A 15760-nucleotide genomic window follows, 5' to 3' on the forward strand; every position below is an offset into this window, starting at 1 on the left:
TAAATTATCAGTCTATGAAACATTTTCTGTCTTATTTAAAACCTTGAAGGGTCAAGGTTCTAATTGATCCCCAGAATCCTATCTGTGGTGTGAAATGCAACTCAGATGTCTTGGTGGTCAGGCTAGTGACCATCTTCCCGAGGCAAGAGAGTTAACTGACTTTAAAAGTACAGATTCCACCCTTGCCGAACTAGGCTGGAATTCCTGGGCTCGATCATAGCACCACCAGTGGCTATTACGAGTTTATGTCCCTTCTATGCCTCTCCTATGGACCAATCAGATTCCACCTCCATTCAAGACGATCTGATCGATAATCAAGATCTACATTGTGATAAAACAGTCTTACATCATCCTGCAATCAACCGAAATCTGTATGAAAGTTTACGAACCTGATTTCGATTTCGGAGCGCGATTTTGAGTCATATAGCTGGAATATTGCTGAGTGCAGTGTTAAACAACACACAAAACCAACCTTTTTTCCGCTAGTATATAATTGACTTCCACCATTGTTCAAAACTCCAACATGGACACAGATTGTCATATCGCCAAGATCTAGATGACAATGTTGCTTGCAGGAGCTTGACAGACCGAACAATGGCAAACAATATTGTGGCTTCAAGTTGGTTTGGGTTTGTCTTTTTACTCTGCATTCAGCAACATTCCAGCTATATGACGGGTCTATAAATTATCGAATCTGGACCAGACAATCCAATCGAGTGATATCATGAGCATCGATCCACGCAATTGGGATCGATGACATCCATCAACCAAGTCAGCGACCCTGACCACCCGATCCCGTTGGTCGCCTCTTTCAACAAGAATAGTCGCCTTTTACGACAAACATGAGTTGAAGAAATTTTCTACCCGGCATCTTCAAGGGTCCCGGGAAAAGTAACTGTGCTTCATATGCAGTGGTGTATATGTTATCTTATCAATGTTTTGTCATAAATTCGTAGACAAAATCCGTACAGATGACAGCAACGCGCCTTCAATTAACGATGTCAGTATCGGTCGTGACCACAGGTTGAGTTGATAAAAGTGAGGCAGCGGTGGCGCATTGAAGACCCCAGCTTCGAAACAGCCTGGGAGATGTTGTTCCAACTGTAAGCCATTGATTGGCCAAACAGCTAGCATTATCGGCTGGTTCTGGTTCTGTCGCATCCTTTTTTTTCTCCAGGGCTATCATTTCTGTAAACCTACACTAACCCCTGGAATCACCCCGTGGTTCTTGCAATCTGAAATTACCGGCCCTTGATTTCCTTGATTTGCCAATTTTAATGGCTACGCTACTCAGTCTGACGTACCAATCAGAATGCAAGTTACAAACCAGCCTCATTCCCATTGGTTATGATCGCGTGTGCGAGAAATTCAACATTGACTGGCTGACAGTCAAAAGAAAGCCCTTCACATCTTTGATAGAAGGGCGAGGTGAGGTGAAATGGGGTTTCAAGATTATTGTGTGGCTGCTCGTACTAGTCCGGAATTATGCCGATGTACAGTGCTAGCCCACTGAGATACTATGCCGCAAGTTAACACGAATACCCCACTCAGACACAGTATATTGACTCCGAGCCGACCAGTCCTTGTTTTAGCCCCTTAAATGCCAAGTGCCGGTGTCCCGGTATAAACTCTCCCCCGTACAAATTCTCCCCCCGGAGATTTTATACCGGTACAGATTCTCCCCCGGAGAATCTGTTCTGAAATAAAATCTCCCCCGGGCGGATATGTTTCGCGCCCCCCTCAGTATAAAGTCTCCCCCCTGATTATTCGGTTTGTTGCAGTGTCTTTAAGTACTATATTCTTTAAATAGTTATCTTTAATGTAAGGAGGGTTACTTTAAAAAATAGATTATGAAATATGGTCATAATGAATTGATATTTCAGCATATTTTATTTAGTAACTGTACCTTCCATCCTAAAATAATTATAAGACATAATCATACCAAACAAATTTGAATGAAATGACTTAATGTAACAAATACATGTACGGTTACTGTTGTAACAGAATTCAGAAATCTTATTAATCCTCGCAAACATTCGGTTTTAACACTAACTACGTAAACACTGTCAATATATCCACGCGCGCCTCCAGCTCAGGCTGTCCGTTATACTCTGATTTTAGATCTAAAATATATTCCTTAATACAGGCTACGATATGAAAATGGTATCAGTGTAATATCAGTGGCTAGAATATCATGGTGCAAGCAGGTTTCTGTTAAACATACAACATCATAACTATTTAATTCAGCACTGATAAAATCTGCTTTGTCTTTAAGACTGCGTACGTTTAGATATATATTCTTTAGATCTGGACTATGCAAAGGTCCTGGATTCGGATGGATATCACCGCAGCAGAAGAGAAAAAGTAAAACTAAGAATGATAATCGGAAATTATATAAGCAAAGTAACCCAAAATATAGAGAAATGTGCATCATCTTCCCGAAATGATTAGCATGTAGAATAGATTCAAAAACACCCACTATCAGCCTATATTGAACAACATCAACCGGCATCGACAAAGCAAAGTGATCATGTAATTGTTACAATCGGGCTGGCGGTGAATCTGAGAAGGTATTCATACGTTATATACAACTTTTAAAAAATATGACTATGAAAAACGAAAGGAGAAGTGCCCCCCACCCCCCCACACCCGAAAAGAAAAAAAACCCCGCAAAATCAATAAAAATAAAAATAAACAAATAAAAACAAACAACCACACTCACACAAGTAACTAAATGTATATTTAGATAAATATATAACCCGGAAAAAATAAAGGAGAGAAAAAAATAAATAAAAAATACATAAACAAATAAACATTAAAACCTAGAGGAATATGAAAATGTGTGATGCTAAAGCACGAAGACACGATAAACTGTACCAACATTACAATGTTCCCCGTTATGCATGCTTTACCTGGGTTACATACGGGTGATCTAAGTTAGAAATATATGACTGATATAAATTCTTTAAACACGGTAATATCGAATATGCTTGGATTATCTTTTTTTTCAAATGTGCTCCATTCAAGAAGAGTTATATAGAATTATATATTTACTCTCCCCCATGTATTTTGCTCTTTTATGTAAAAGCTTTTCACCTTACACATTTTAATTACAGATTCCTTTGTTTTGATTTTAATGCAAACAAACCAGGCTTTTGAAATGCTATACAAAAACTATGCTTAAATGTTTACAGAGTTTGTTGTTTCTAATACAGTTAATTTTGTTGTCTGTATACATTTTTTTTAATATACCAGTTTGAGTCTACATGTGAACACAATCGATGGTTGAAATGTAAGTCTAAGAACAAAACATGAACTAATTCTCAAGATGTATAAAGTTACCTTCATCTTTGATTGACTGATGTATTTTCAATCTTCTGCACTTCTATTTTTTAACATTCCCTTTTCTTTATTAGAGAGTGTATATACTGGGCGGTGCCACACATTTGAATGTATAGTTGGGTCACAACGCAGGACGCCTCATCTCTTCTGTGGGTATCAGTAGCTTCCAGCTTAATCATTGTTTTTGGTTTGTTCTGTAAAATTATGTTTCGAAACAAAGGTCCCAAATATAAATATTTTACTGTTTTGAACATGTTTTTTTCGCGTTTTTTATCAGTTATCACTGGTACTGATACGAATACGCTGTCAATGTGGCGTTACACGTGAACTCTAACTTTGTAATCAGCCAATCAGCGTCGAGACTTCTAAATTGTCGGTACGGGTGAGTAAAAAATTCAAAGCAGTTGCATCACATGATTTCTTTGACTCTCCGAAAGTAGAAAGAATACAGTGGCTCCATAATATTGTTGTGGATATTTCACACACCCTGGGGACCAGATGTGGAAGTGAACGCAGTGTGGTATCCTTTTGGTGTAAAAAAATCAGATTTTAGAGACATTTAGTTGTGGAACCAAGAAGTGTATGTGGTATTTAATATTACATGCGTATAAAAGAGAAAGAAAAAAAAGTATGGTGGAGATGCCGGGGATCGAACCCGGGGCCTTTCACATGCAAAGCGAACGCTCTACCACTGAGCTACATCCCCAACTCTGACAGACATTGGTATCTAAGGCCACTTATAGATCTGCTCAATAACCTCTGGCCCTTCTGTCGTAATACACCGGTTTCTAACGTACTTTGTTGTAAATGTTCATGATGGACATATTAATTTATGTATATTTTCAGTTCGTGTCAAATTCATTTGCAGTCATATGATATAGTAAAGTACGAGCGACAACGGCCGTTCTGTACAGTTCATGTGTGAAACGCTGCAAGGAGTTTTAGTAACTGGGTGATCGCGCAACTAAACAACGATACCAGTTTCTGCTAAGCTCTCCTTCAGTGCGCGCCTCCGTGGATTCCCTGGGAAGAGCTCGGTATCTTGAAAATGTGGACTGGTCTTCTTCTTCTCATGTGCGTACGCGGTAACACAAATTGCAGTTGCCTCCCGTGGATATTTTTTTTATAGAAAACCGTTTTAATAGAATCATGAAAATACAAGTTGGGGACAAGTGATACTTGTACAAATATTTGCCCCTCCCCTGTCAAAAAAAGTTAACTACGGCCTTGAACTTAGACAGTGAAGACTCACAGACAATGACTTGATCATTGTGAAATAGACTGGGTTCCTAAAAACCTAAACTAGTAGACAGCTAAATCGCACTAAGTTTGCGTCGCGTGCCAACAGTGGAACCAGTTTACTTGTGAAACAGGAGAGAAGTCAACAAATTATTTCGATACACTTTATTCAGCATTCATTCAACACTGTAGTCAATCAAGTTCGCCATTCACATAATTTGTATAAACATGTTACCCTGTAAATATGCTTTGTACACCCCATGGTCCCATACAGTTCAATACAGTTCATGACGAACACACTGGTCCACACGTCCGTCATTTAACTATCCCCTTATATCCTGGCAGGCATTCAAGCTAAAAAGTTACATATTTTGTTAACTTCAGCAACTGAAAATGGTAAGCAGCGTAAAAACGATCAGTGATGACTTAAGTCTGGCTTCCAGTTGTTCATCGCCAACAAAATCAACGCTAATTAACTGTTATGGCTTCTATTTGTCCATTGCTAATCACCTATCAGCACCAATAAACTATTGGTTTCCTTGTTAGGTTTTCACATCCGATATCAAATTAACTGGTGTTAATCTTACAGGTACACATATATACGTTCTCTGCTTATAGCATTTATTCGGTGGTTAAAGCGTTCGCTTGTCACGCCGAAGACCCGTGTTCGATTACCGACATGGGTACAATGTGTGAAGCCCATTTCTGGTGTCCCCCGCCCTGATATTGCTGGAATATTGCTAAAAGCGGCGTAAAACCATACTCACTCAATCACTATAGCATTTATTCACCTAAAAGAGTAATTATATACTCTGAAACTTGTTTTCATGATAAAGAAGATGACTAATTCACTTCCTTTTGTGCATCACTTCCAAATGCCATTCAAAGAAGTAAAAGAACAGATATAAAAAAAACCTACAAGAATGCATATAGGACATGCAACAAAATAAAACAATAAAATACATTAAAACATGTAAATGAAACATATTCAATTCATGCAAAAAGCTTCACAAAACACCAGCTCGCATACAATAACATGATCTCCACAAACATAACTGGGTTGAACCTATTGCGTCTACCAGACCCAGCACTCTTCTGGCTCCATTTGGATTTTCCTTTATATTTTATCGATATATATTTTTACGTAAGACAATTGTATTTCTGGGAATAAATGCGAGTCTAGGTCAACCCAACAACTGACAAGAAGCATGCAGCTAAGGGTTGGCACCAAGGATGGACAAAGCCACAGGTAGTCAGAGATTTAGTCAAAACCTCAAGTCAAGTTGCTATCTCCCGAAAACTAGTTATTTGAAATAAACCACTTGTCTGATATGAGCTGATGACCACCTTGATATGGCGGATGGCGATGGCAGTAAAAGGCTGGTAGCCCTGAATTGTGTTATGAGAGTTATCTCCCTTTGACCATAGCAGAATGGTAGAAGTAACTGAAACTAACTGCTGATTGTTTTAAAAAGCATTGGCTTCAAGGAAAAGGAGTCATCAGGAGATGACATATCCCCCTGGTTTGGTGCAAAAAGAAATGGAATTTGGCTACTTATACCCCACTTTTGGTTCATTGCTTTTGGAGACCTTCAGTTCAGTGAAGAAAAAATAATACTGTTCAGTGTTTTTAAATATATCAAATCATCAAAAGGCACAAGTTCAGCACAAGACTGATCTGTTTGTCAAGTTACAACAAGAAATATTCAACGTTTCTGAGGTCTGCCCCGGAAACAGGCAACCGACGTATGGACAAACCGGGAATAATAAATAAGTGATTGTACCTGCAATCTAAAGAAGGAAATCTATTAAATCTTAATCAGGATAATATTTTCTATACTACTTAATAGATGGTACGGCCCACCCGATTCTTTCATATTACAATAGTTAATCTGTTCAAATGCGATAATGCAGGTTATGCTCTTCCCCAAATCTGTAATGGAGAAATAAGAATTGATTTTACTTCAGGAACCAACAGAATCGAGTGATCATGACCATGCTATGGTTGAGATGTTATTCCTCTATATTGCATAATGATCTACCGTTAAAATGCACACTCAGCATGGCCAGTGAATCAACAACAACAACAACAATAGCGTGATGTCATCGTAATAGTTGAACACAGGATCAGACATGAAATATGATCATGATGAACATTGTGATTCAAATGGTAAAAACATACGAAATAACCCTGACACCCAGCAATGCCCTTGTACCTGTCGGGTCTCTTCCCGAGGCAAGGGCATTCACTACGACTATAAAAGTCCAGTTTTCGCCCTTGCCTACTAGACTGGAACTTCCAGGCATGATCGTAACGCCACCAGTGGCTATGTCCCTTCTATGTTCCTCCTATCGACCAATCAGATTCCACCTCCCTATCACTTGCATTTGCTTCAAACAAAATGGCGGCACCCTTTCAAGACGATCTGCTCGACAATCAAGATCTATATTGTAATAAAACGGGTCTTACCCCGCAACGTGCATCAACTCTCTTGAGCACCTCGATTAAAAATATGAAATAATTTGCAAAACATCTGTCCATACTCAGTTGGCCGTACTCATGCTCTGCAAATAGGTAACTAGGACACACAGACTAATTAATTAATACTATGTGTAGTCCGTCTCACGACTGTACATTTTTAAAATAAGCATAAACTTTTTCAGGATTTGAGAAATTTTGATTTTCTAATGCCAGTAGAATAGAAAATATAATTTCCGTTCTATTTTTAGCCACTGTTGTCTTAGCAGCATTTCACAGTCGGCACCATTGTTGATAATGCGTTGTTGATGATTAGGGCTGGGACGATACACCAACTGTGTGATCCGATACGTATCACAAAACTTGCATGTGCTCTTATCTGTGGTGTGAAAGCCATCTTTTTGATAGACAGGATAGCCAAATACCCGGCACACTGATCATTTACAGTTGGCAGTGTCAAGTATGGCGCAAAGGATGAAAATATTTACGTTTTCACTGCTCATTTTCACTTGTAATAGTGTTTGGCGTAACATTTATTGAAGAATACAGTTAAGGTAAGAATCAATACTTTTACTGTGTGATTGTGATCGATTCTTGTATCAAGAAGTAACAAATCATAATGCATAGGTGTATCGTCCCACTAATAATAATGTGAGTGAGTGAGTGAGTTGGGTTTAACGCTGCTTTTAACAGTATTCCAGTTATATCGCGGCGTGTCAGCTTAATGTGGGAGGAAAGCCTGAGGTGATGCAGGTCTCAGACGTTTACCAGTTCGGTGAAACCCACGAGGACAGGTATGGTGCTGACAAACCTAGAAACATAACCGGGGTGAACCGGGATTCGAACCCAACAATCATAGGTTTCTGGCGTGCCCAAGGGACGCAACTCTGCACAGCGAATCGCGGCGCTTTAGACGACTGGGCCACCCGTGCCCCCCACTACTAATAATGATTCCACAAACATGTCTCTGTAGGATCACTGTTATCCAGGCAGTGTCAGACCTGGAAACTCTGCCCACCAACAGCCCATGCAGAAGTCACTGTTCTACCATGAAATCAATCTCATCTACAGAGCAAAACAACAAACCTAGAATCAGCAGAAAAATAACATCCTGGAAGACTGTCGGGGGCCTAATCCCTGATGTGCATATTTTCCTGTCTTACTCACAAACAACCATAATCGTTGACTGTGGAAGGTCCTTTGATTTAGCATTCATCCGAGGTAGACGTTTTTATGTTACTACATTTGGTGCATGTCTAAGATGTTTACCACTTTGGGGAAAACCCACTCGCACGGGTATGGTGCAACACAATCGGGGCGAACCGGGACTTCGAACCCACAATCATTGGTTTCTGGCATGCCCAAGGGACGCGAAGCGTGGCACCTTGGACGACTGGGCCACCCATGCCCCCACTCACACACTGAGCCCCACGTTTAAGCACATACACTAGGCTTATGTACAGATGACTGTCGCCTCTACACCGTCATACATCAGCGTCTCTCCACTGAGATTGTGAAAATTGACCTCTTGCTAGGGGCGCTTAAGGATTTTTGATCTGTTGTCCTCATATATCTTCACCATGCCGTTCATATCGGGGTTCCCGTCCAAAACCTGCAATGTTTACCAATATCAGATATAAGTCAATTAAATCCAAACTACAGTTTATCATGTTGTTGTCTTACACTTGGACTCATATGTATAACAAGTCTTCATCTTGAACAAAGGGGCGGTTGGGTAGCAGAGTGGTTAAAGCTTTCGCTCGTCACGCCGAAGACCCGGGTTCGATTCCCGAAATGGGTACGATCTGTGATGCCCATTTCTGGTGTCCCTCGCCGTGATATTGCTAAAAGCGGCGTAAAACCATACTCACTCACTCACTCATCTTGAACAAGCTAACATTCAAGTTGCATTCAATAAACAATGATCACTGTAAGGTTTGTTAGTTGGTTTGTTGTTTAGCGCCGCATTCAGCAATATTTCTGCTATATGATGGTGGTCTGTAAATAATTGAGTCTGGACCAGACAATCCAGTGATTAATATCATGAGCATGAGTCCATGAAATTGGGATACGATGACATACCAGAACATCCGCAGGGCAGGGGTACTTCTTGTGAATGAGCCAGTCCTCGTGCTGCTTGTGTAGAGCTTCTAGGTATTCCTGTGTACAACAATGTTGGCATCTTTGTACAACAAGGTAACAATAGCAGTGTCTTTATATGCAACACAAAAAACAACCTCCACAAAATGTAACAAGTCTGAACCAGACAATCCAGTGATTAATATCATGAGCATCAATCCATGCAATTGGGATTGATGACATGCATCAACCAAGTCAGCGAGTCTGACCACCCGATCCCGTAAGTCGCCTTTTACGGCAAGCATGGGTTGCTGAAAACCTATTTTACCCTGGATTCTTCTTGGGTCTGCTCACAAATAGAATCAATGATTGTGTAAAACAGTTTAACAAGATTATTGCTCAATCACAATGGTTGTGTGAGGTGTTAACAACACTGTAACAGTTTAAGTACTGTTTCCAGAAATTGTACTCTGTATCTCCACTGGAAGTGTTGTACATGAAGCTATACAAGATGGCAGACAGTACCAGATCGAGACAGTGTTCTACATACCAGGGGGATACTCTTCTCCTCCTCTCTGTGTCTACGTTGAATTCTCTCATATACTGTCTCCGGCTTGGTCTGCAGGTACACTGGAACACACAGAATATTCCAGCTATAAGACAGCAGTTTGTTTTGTTGTTTGTTAGTTGTTTAACGTCTCACTCGACAATATTCCAGCTATAGGACGGTGGTCTGTAAATAATCGAGTCTGGACCAGACAATCCACTGATTGACATCATGGGCATCGATCAACGCAATTGGGATGACATGCATCAACAAAGTCAGCTAGCCTGACCACCCGATCCCGTTAGTCGCCTCTTAGAACAAACGAAGTTGCCTTTTACGGCAAGCATGGGTTGCTTAAGACCTATTCTACCCCGGATCTTCACGGGTCACAGCGTTTTTTAAATAATCGAGTCTGGACCAGACAAACCATTGATGACACTATGAGCAAACGATCCACACCAAGAGGACACAAGAAAATGCAATTGACCAAGCTACTGAGTCTGATCACCCAATCAATTTAGTTGTTTTGTTCAACAAGCAACAATGTGCAACAAAGCCCCTTTTTAAACAAGTTCCCCACTGAGTGAGTGTGAGTGTGTTGGGTTAAACGCCGCTTTTAACAGTATTCCAGTTAGTGATGAAGTGATGAAGGTCTCAGACATTTACCACTTCGGTGAAACCCATGAGCACGGGTATGGTGCTGACAAACCTAGAAACATAATCGGGGCGAACCGGGATATGAACCCACAATCATAGGTTTCTGGCGTGCCCAAGGGATGCCACACTGCACAGCAAATCACGGTGCCTTAGACGACTGAGCCACCCTTGCCCCCTGTTCCCCACTAAGTATGTAAAGGGTATAGTATAGAGAGTATTACACACATTTTACACATGACAGCAAGAATACTGATACTATCAAATGTGCAATTACAATTACCTACCAAAGAGATCAACTTTAAAGTCCTGAGATTTCACAATGAAATCAAACCATTCCGTCAGCACAATATGTTCAATGTCCGGCATATTCCCACTACAACAAAAATACAAATGAATAAAATGGAAACATTGGTTTAACACCTTCATTCAACACCAACAAAGCACGGATTGCCAGGCTGATTGAGCCAACTAGAACACTGTTCATAGCAGCGTTAAACCATATTCCTGACGCAAAGGTGTTAACTGACTATAAAATCCAGTTTCCAACCTTGCCGAACTAGGCTGGAATTTCCAGGCTTGATCGTAGTGCCACCATTGGATATTACGAGTTATGTCCCTTCTATGTCCTCTGTTTGACCAACAAAATTCTATCGCTCATATCGCTTGTATTTGATTCAGGCAAATTGGCGGCACCCTATCTTGATGATCTGATCAATAATCAAGATCGTTATAGTAATACCCCGCAAAGAGCATCAAATCACTTGAGCTCCTTGATTAAAAAACATTACAGTTAGTTAAAGTCCTTGCCTTGGGAAGATGCGTTAAGCCATCTCACTCCGTCACTGAGCCACATACCTGTTGTGCAAGTTCTCCACAAAGCAGTACTTGGCGCTGAATATTGACCTCTCCATCATCTTAAAGGGCTTCTCTTGGGCCTTCGTGTGTATGTCCAGCATGGTCAGCTGGACATAGGTCTGGAACGTTAACCCCCACCGTGCCGGGTCCCTGTACATCAGACTCTGGAACACAATACACACAGTGGTCATGCATGCATCTACCAGTCTGTCTGTCTGTCTGTCTGTCTGTTGTTTAACGCCGCACTCAGCAATATTCCAGCTATATGACGGCAGTCTGTAAATAACCAAGTCTGTACCAGACAATCCAGTGATTGACATCATGAGCATTGATCCACCCAATTGGGATCAATGACATGCATCAACCAAGTCAGCGAGTCTGATAACCCGATCCTGTTAGTCGCCTCTTACGATAAGCATAGTCACCTTTTACTGTAAGCATGGGTTGCTGAAGACCTATTCTACCCCGGTCTATATCCACCACTCCGATACAGGCATGGCAGTCTCAGCGAGCGAGCGAGTGAGTTGTGAGTGAGTGAGTGAATATGGTTTTACACTGATTTTAGCCATATTCCATCAATATCATGGCGGAGGACACCAGAAATGGGCTTAACACCTTGTACCCATGCGGAGAATCGAACCCAGGTCTTTGGCTTGATGAGTGAATGCTTACCACACGGCTACCCTTACCCCCTGTTACAGAATGGTGACGTATGGCAGTCGTAGAATGTTCTCAAAAGTTGTGTTGTACCATAAAAGAAAAGTAGTCTTCTTTTAGTCATTGTCTCTTATAACATGTTTCTGTGCAACACTGATATTCTCATAGTTCTATAATCGTTGATACCAAATATTCTAACACTTCTTTGAAATGATTAATAGGAACATAACAGCATGGACAATGCCCATTGTCTTGCAGGAATAAACATGTTACACCACTGTGCTGAACATTGTTACAATGTTATAAACTAACCAGTGCATTATGTCCTTGAACATTCCGCCATTTGTTGACAGGTTCTTGAAAAACCTACAAGATAATAAAATAAAACAGGTCAATAACTTCAGTTCAATCATGACAATCCACGACTACCATGATCAAAATGTTGGTTGGTTGGTTTGTTGTTTAACTCCGCACTCAGCAATATTCCAGCCAGATCACGGCGGTCTGTAAATAATCAAGTCTGGACCAGACAATCCAGTGATTAATATCATGAGCATCAATCCACGCAATTAGGATCGATGACATACGTCAACCAAGTCAGCGACCCTGACCACTCGATCCTGTTAGTCGCCTCCTACGACAAGCATAGTCACCTGTTACGGCAAGCATGGATTGCTGAATACCAATTCTACTCCAGATCTTCATGTAGGCCACATGAATCGATTTATTCTGATCAAAGTCTGACCACAAAATCATTTCAGATTTGAAGTTCCAACTCTACCCAGTATCTTAATATTGGTATGTCCATCCTACATTCCAATTGCTTCATGCATTCCATGGCAAGATGCATTTCATTATCAGAATGTCTTAGTTAATCCTTCCATCCCTTCTGAAATTTGGAGGTATATATACACCGATAAAAGTATGGCATTCATCGAAAATTTAAATCTGAGAATTAAAGAACTTTTCTCTTTATCATCTGATCATGTTTCTTGGTTCTGTTATTAATATCAGTAAAATACAAAACGTCTTTACAGTTTGAAACATTGACGGATCATGATCAAAATGACAAAGATAGAAACTAACAGTTTTAGTCCACTAGTCCTTATAATGATAATAATGGCAAATTTCTACTTGTCGATATGATACCTTAACTAACTTAGCAGTCAAATCGTGGTAAAAGATGCACATCATGATAAAGGAGTGAGTGAGTATGGTTTTACGCCGCTTTCAGCAATATTCCAGCAATATCACGGCGGGGGACACCAGAAATGGGCTTCACACATTGTACCCATGTCGGGAATCTAACCCGGGTCTTCGGCGTGACGCATGATAAAGGAGATTGAGTTGCTCTTCACTATACTTATCAGGTTCATGTTTGCCATTCTTCCCACAGGGCCACGTATAGCCATACTATACTGACTGTACTGATTACACTAAAAAAAACCTCTTTTTTTAGTGTAATCAGTACAGTCAGTATAGTATGGCTATACGTGGCCCTGTGATTCTTCCTAACTTCGGTAGGAGTTATACCAGTAGCTCAGTAGGACCGTGGACGTCTTACCTCAGTCATGTTGCAGTCCTTGTAATAATCAAGCAATGTTGTCTTGCCACTTCCAATGTTTCCCTCCACACATATCTGAGAGAACAAAGAAATTTGGTTAAAATCAGAGCTCTATGCAAATCTGAGAGAACAAAGAAATTTGGTTAAAATCAGAGTTCTATGCAAATCTGAGAGAACAAAGAAATTTGGTTAAAATCAGAGCTCTATGCAAATCTGAGAGAACAAAGAAATTTGGTTAAAATCAGAGCTCTATGCAAATCTGAGAGAACAAAGAAATTTGGTTAAAATCAGAGCTCTATGCAAATCTGAGAGAACAAAGAAATTTGGTTAAAATCAGAGTTCTATGCAAATCTGAGAGAACAAAGAAATTTGTTTAAAATCAGAGCTCTATGCAAATCTGAGAGAACAAAGAAATTTGGTTAAAATCAGAGTTCTATGCAAATCTGAGAGAACAAAGAAATTTGGTTAAAATCAGAGCTCTATGCAAATCTGAGAGAACAAAGAAATTTGGTTAAAATCAGAGTTCTATGCAAATCTGAGAGAACAAAGAAATTTGGTTAAAATCAGAGCTCTATGCAAATCTGAGAGAACAAAGAAATTTGGTTAAAATCAGAGTTCTATGCAAATCTGAGAGAACAAAGAAATTTGGTTAAAATCAGAGCTCTACACTGCTCTATGCAAATCTGACAGTGTGTGTTTTGAGATCATTACACCAAACAGTGGTCAAGCTGATTAGCTGCTTGGTACTGTGCATTTGTCTAATGTGTGGGGTGGTTCTTAGACTTTCACATGCATTGCTAAATACGCACATATATGCATATCAGTCACCTCATTGTACAGCAAACCACAGTTTACTTTTTCGTGTGGGTTTCCGATTAGCTATGAAATGAAAACAAAATGATAACAAACTTTGACTGCAGCTATTTCTAACACTGCATGACTTGTAGAGATTGTCTAAGAGCGAAACAATATAGCTACCGTATTTCCTCTTTTAATTTTGCACAAGCCATTGACTCAGCATCTTTTAGAGACCCTTCATTTATTCTGATATTTCGGACCACCTCCGTGGTATAGTGGCAGTAGTCCACCTGGAGAGCAGAAGGTTGGGGTGTGATCCTTCGCCACGTCATACCAATAGACGCTAATAGATCGAACTTAAAAATAGTTCAAACCCCATTTCACCCCACCTTACCTCTGTTTATTGCTGGCACAGGGGCAACTAACCACTTTACTGAATACAACACTCCACAGTACATAAGCAAGAAACAGGCATTATTTAGTGAAGGAAGTAATCATTTCATGCTGCAAGTTAATTTCATAGGGATCATTAATTTCATCAAATGATGGCCCCAAATTGCATAAAAGACCCGGGTACTATTTTTGGACAAGGCATGAGACCGGCATCAATTAGTGGCCAGCAAGTATTGCAGTTTCTAATAGAGGGAATACGGTACGTTAAATATTGAGTAACCTTTGACGTATTTCGCAAAACACACCGCGTACATACTGTGTATTTCGATTTTGGTGGCACGTCTTCCCGTGAATGCTGTCTCGTGATGCCATCTATAAACATAGAATATAAAATCATAAGTCCCCATTTTGAAAAGACAACAAATTTACTAAAATGCATGTACAATGTATCCAATATTTGGTGTGTGCAGGTGTGTGATGAAATTTGATACTTGAAATCCTCTCCAACACCCCGAGCCATAAATTAGGAACGATTCCTTGTTAGTTCCATAGAGATTCTGGGTCGGCAGCAAACATTTTATTGTCTTGTCAGCATCCTGCCGGTATATATTGACAAAGAGCTTATCGATTTCGGGACACAAAAACACGATAAAACATTATTACTTATTAAAAAAACAAAAACATGTTTACGTGAACCCACTCGGTTTGTCGTTCTCAGATCCCGGTAATTCTTTCTGTGAAACAGTCCGCATCGTTGAGACAGTGCGTCCTACTCCTACCCTGCTTCTTATTGTTTTGATGACTGCGCGGAAATTGAAGGGCTTTAAAAGCATGGCTTAACATGTACGGACAAGCAATTCCCGTGTGTTGTGATTGACCGCATGGAGAATACAGAATCAATAAAGTAACCCGTAAGTTCCTAAGTCTGGCTATGGTGTAAATCTATTTATATTCAACCAATAGAAATACGTGTTACACTTTCAGCTGGGCTCCTTCTCTTCACATCACGGGAACCCGCTTATGACTCTAACTGGGCTCCTGTCTATCTAAAATAGTATGATTGTGATATGAAGAGACGGGACCCAGCTTACCAAGCTTGCCGCTCGAACCGTAAACAACCGCTGGGCTCTACATCACACTCAGACGTTAA

At 40.2% G+C, this 15760-nt stretch overlaps 1 protein-coding gene and 1 non-coding gene across 2 annotated transcripts; both read right to left on the minus strand.

Annotated features, from left to right (window-relative positions):
* Nucleotides 1-3976: 3976 nt before the first annotated feature.
* Nucleotides 3977-4048, minus strand: Trnaa-ugc (transfer RNA alanine (anticodon UGC)). The gene has a single exon. It is a non-coding gene; the product is annotated as a tRNA-Ala (tRNA).
* Nucleotides 4049-4750: 702 nt separating this feature from the next.
* LOC139454473 (thymidine kinase 2, mitochondrial-like) lies at nt 4751-15530 on the minus strand. Its single transcript, XM_071236197.1, has 9 exons — nt 15311-15530; nt 14927-14982; nt 13420-13494; nt 12168-12221; nt 11199-11362; nt 10628-10716; nt 9690-9769; nt 9143-9220; nt 4751-8672 (listed from the first exon to the last, which is right to left on the minus strand). Exons 1-9 carry the CDS (start codon nt 15441-15443, stop codon nt 8592-8594), a joined length of 810 nt encoding a protein of 269 aa, XP_071092298.1. The 5' UTR covers nt 15444-15530; the 3' UTR covers nt 4751-8591.
* Between the last annotated feature and the right edge of the window lie 230 nt (nt 15531-15760).

This window comes from Haliotis cracherodii, unplaced genomic scaffold, assembly GCF_022045235.1.
Source record: "Haliotis cracherodii isolate W230 unplaced genomic scaffold, xgHalCrac1.p SCAF_10, whole genome shotgun sequence".
Taxonomy (NCBI): Eukaryota; Metazoa; Mollusca; class Gastropoda; order Lepetellida; family Haliotidae; genus Haliotis; species Haliotis cracherodii.

What these genes read in the sequence shown, in the direction of transcription:
- LOC139454473 (XM_071236197.1), bottom strand. Translation starts at nt 15,443, where the DNA reads ATGCTTTTAAAGCCCTTCAATTTCCGCGCAGTCATCAAAACAATAAGA. An exon ending in AGGACTGCAACATGACTGAG is followed by an intron (nt 12,222 to 13,419) that starts GTAAGACGTCCA and finishes ATTATCTTGTAG; the next exon opens with GTTTTTCAAGAACCTGTCAA. An exon ending in GTGGAGAACTTGCACAACAG is followed by an intron (nt 10,717 to 11,198) that starts GTATGTGGCTCA and finishes TTTTTGTTGTAG; the next exon opens with TGGGAATATGCCGGACATTG.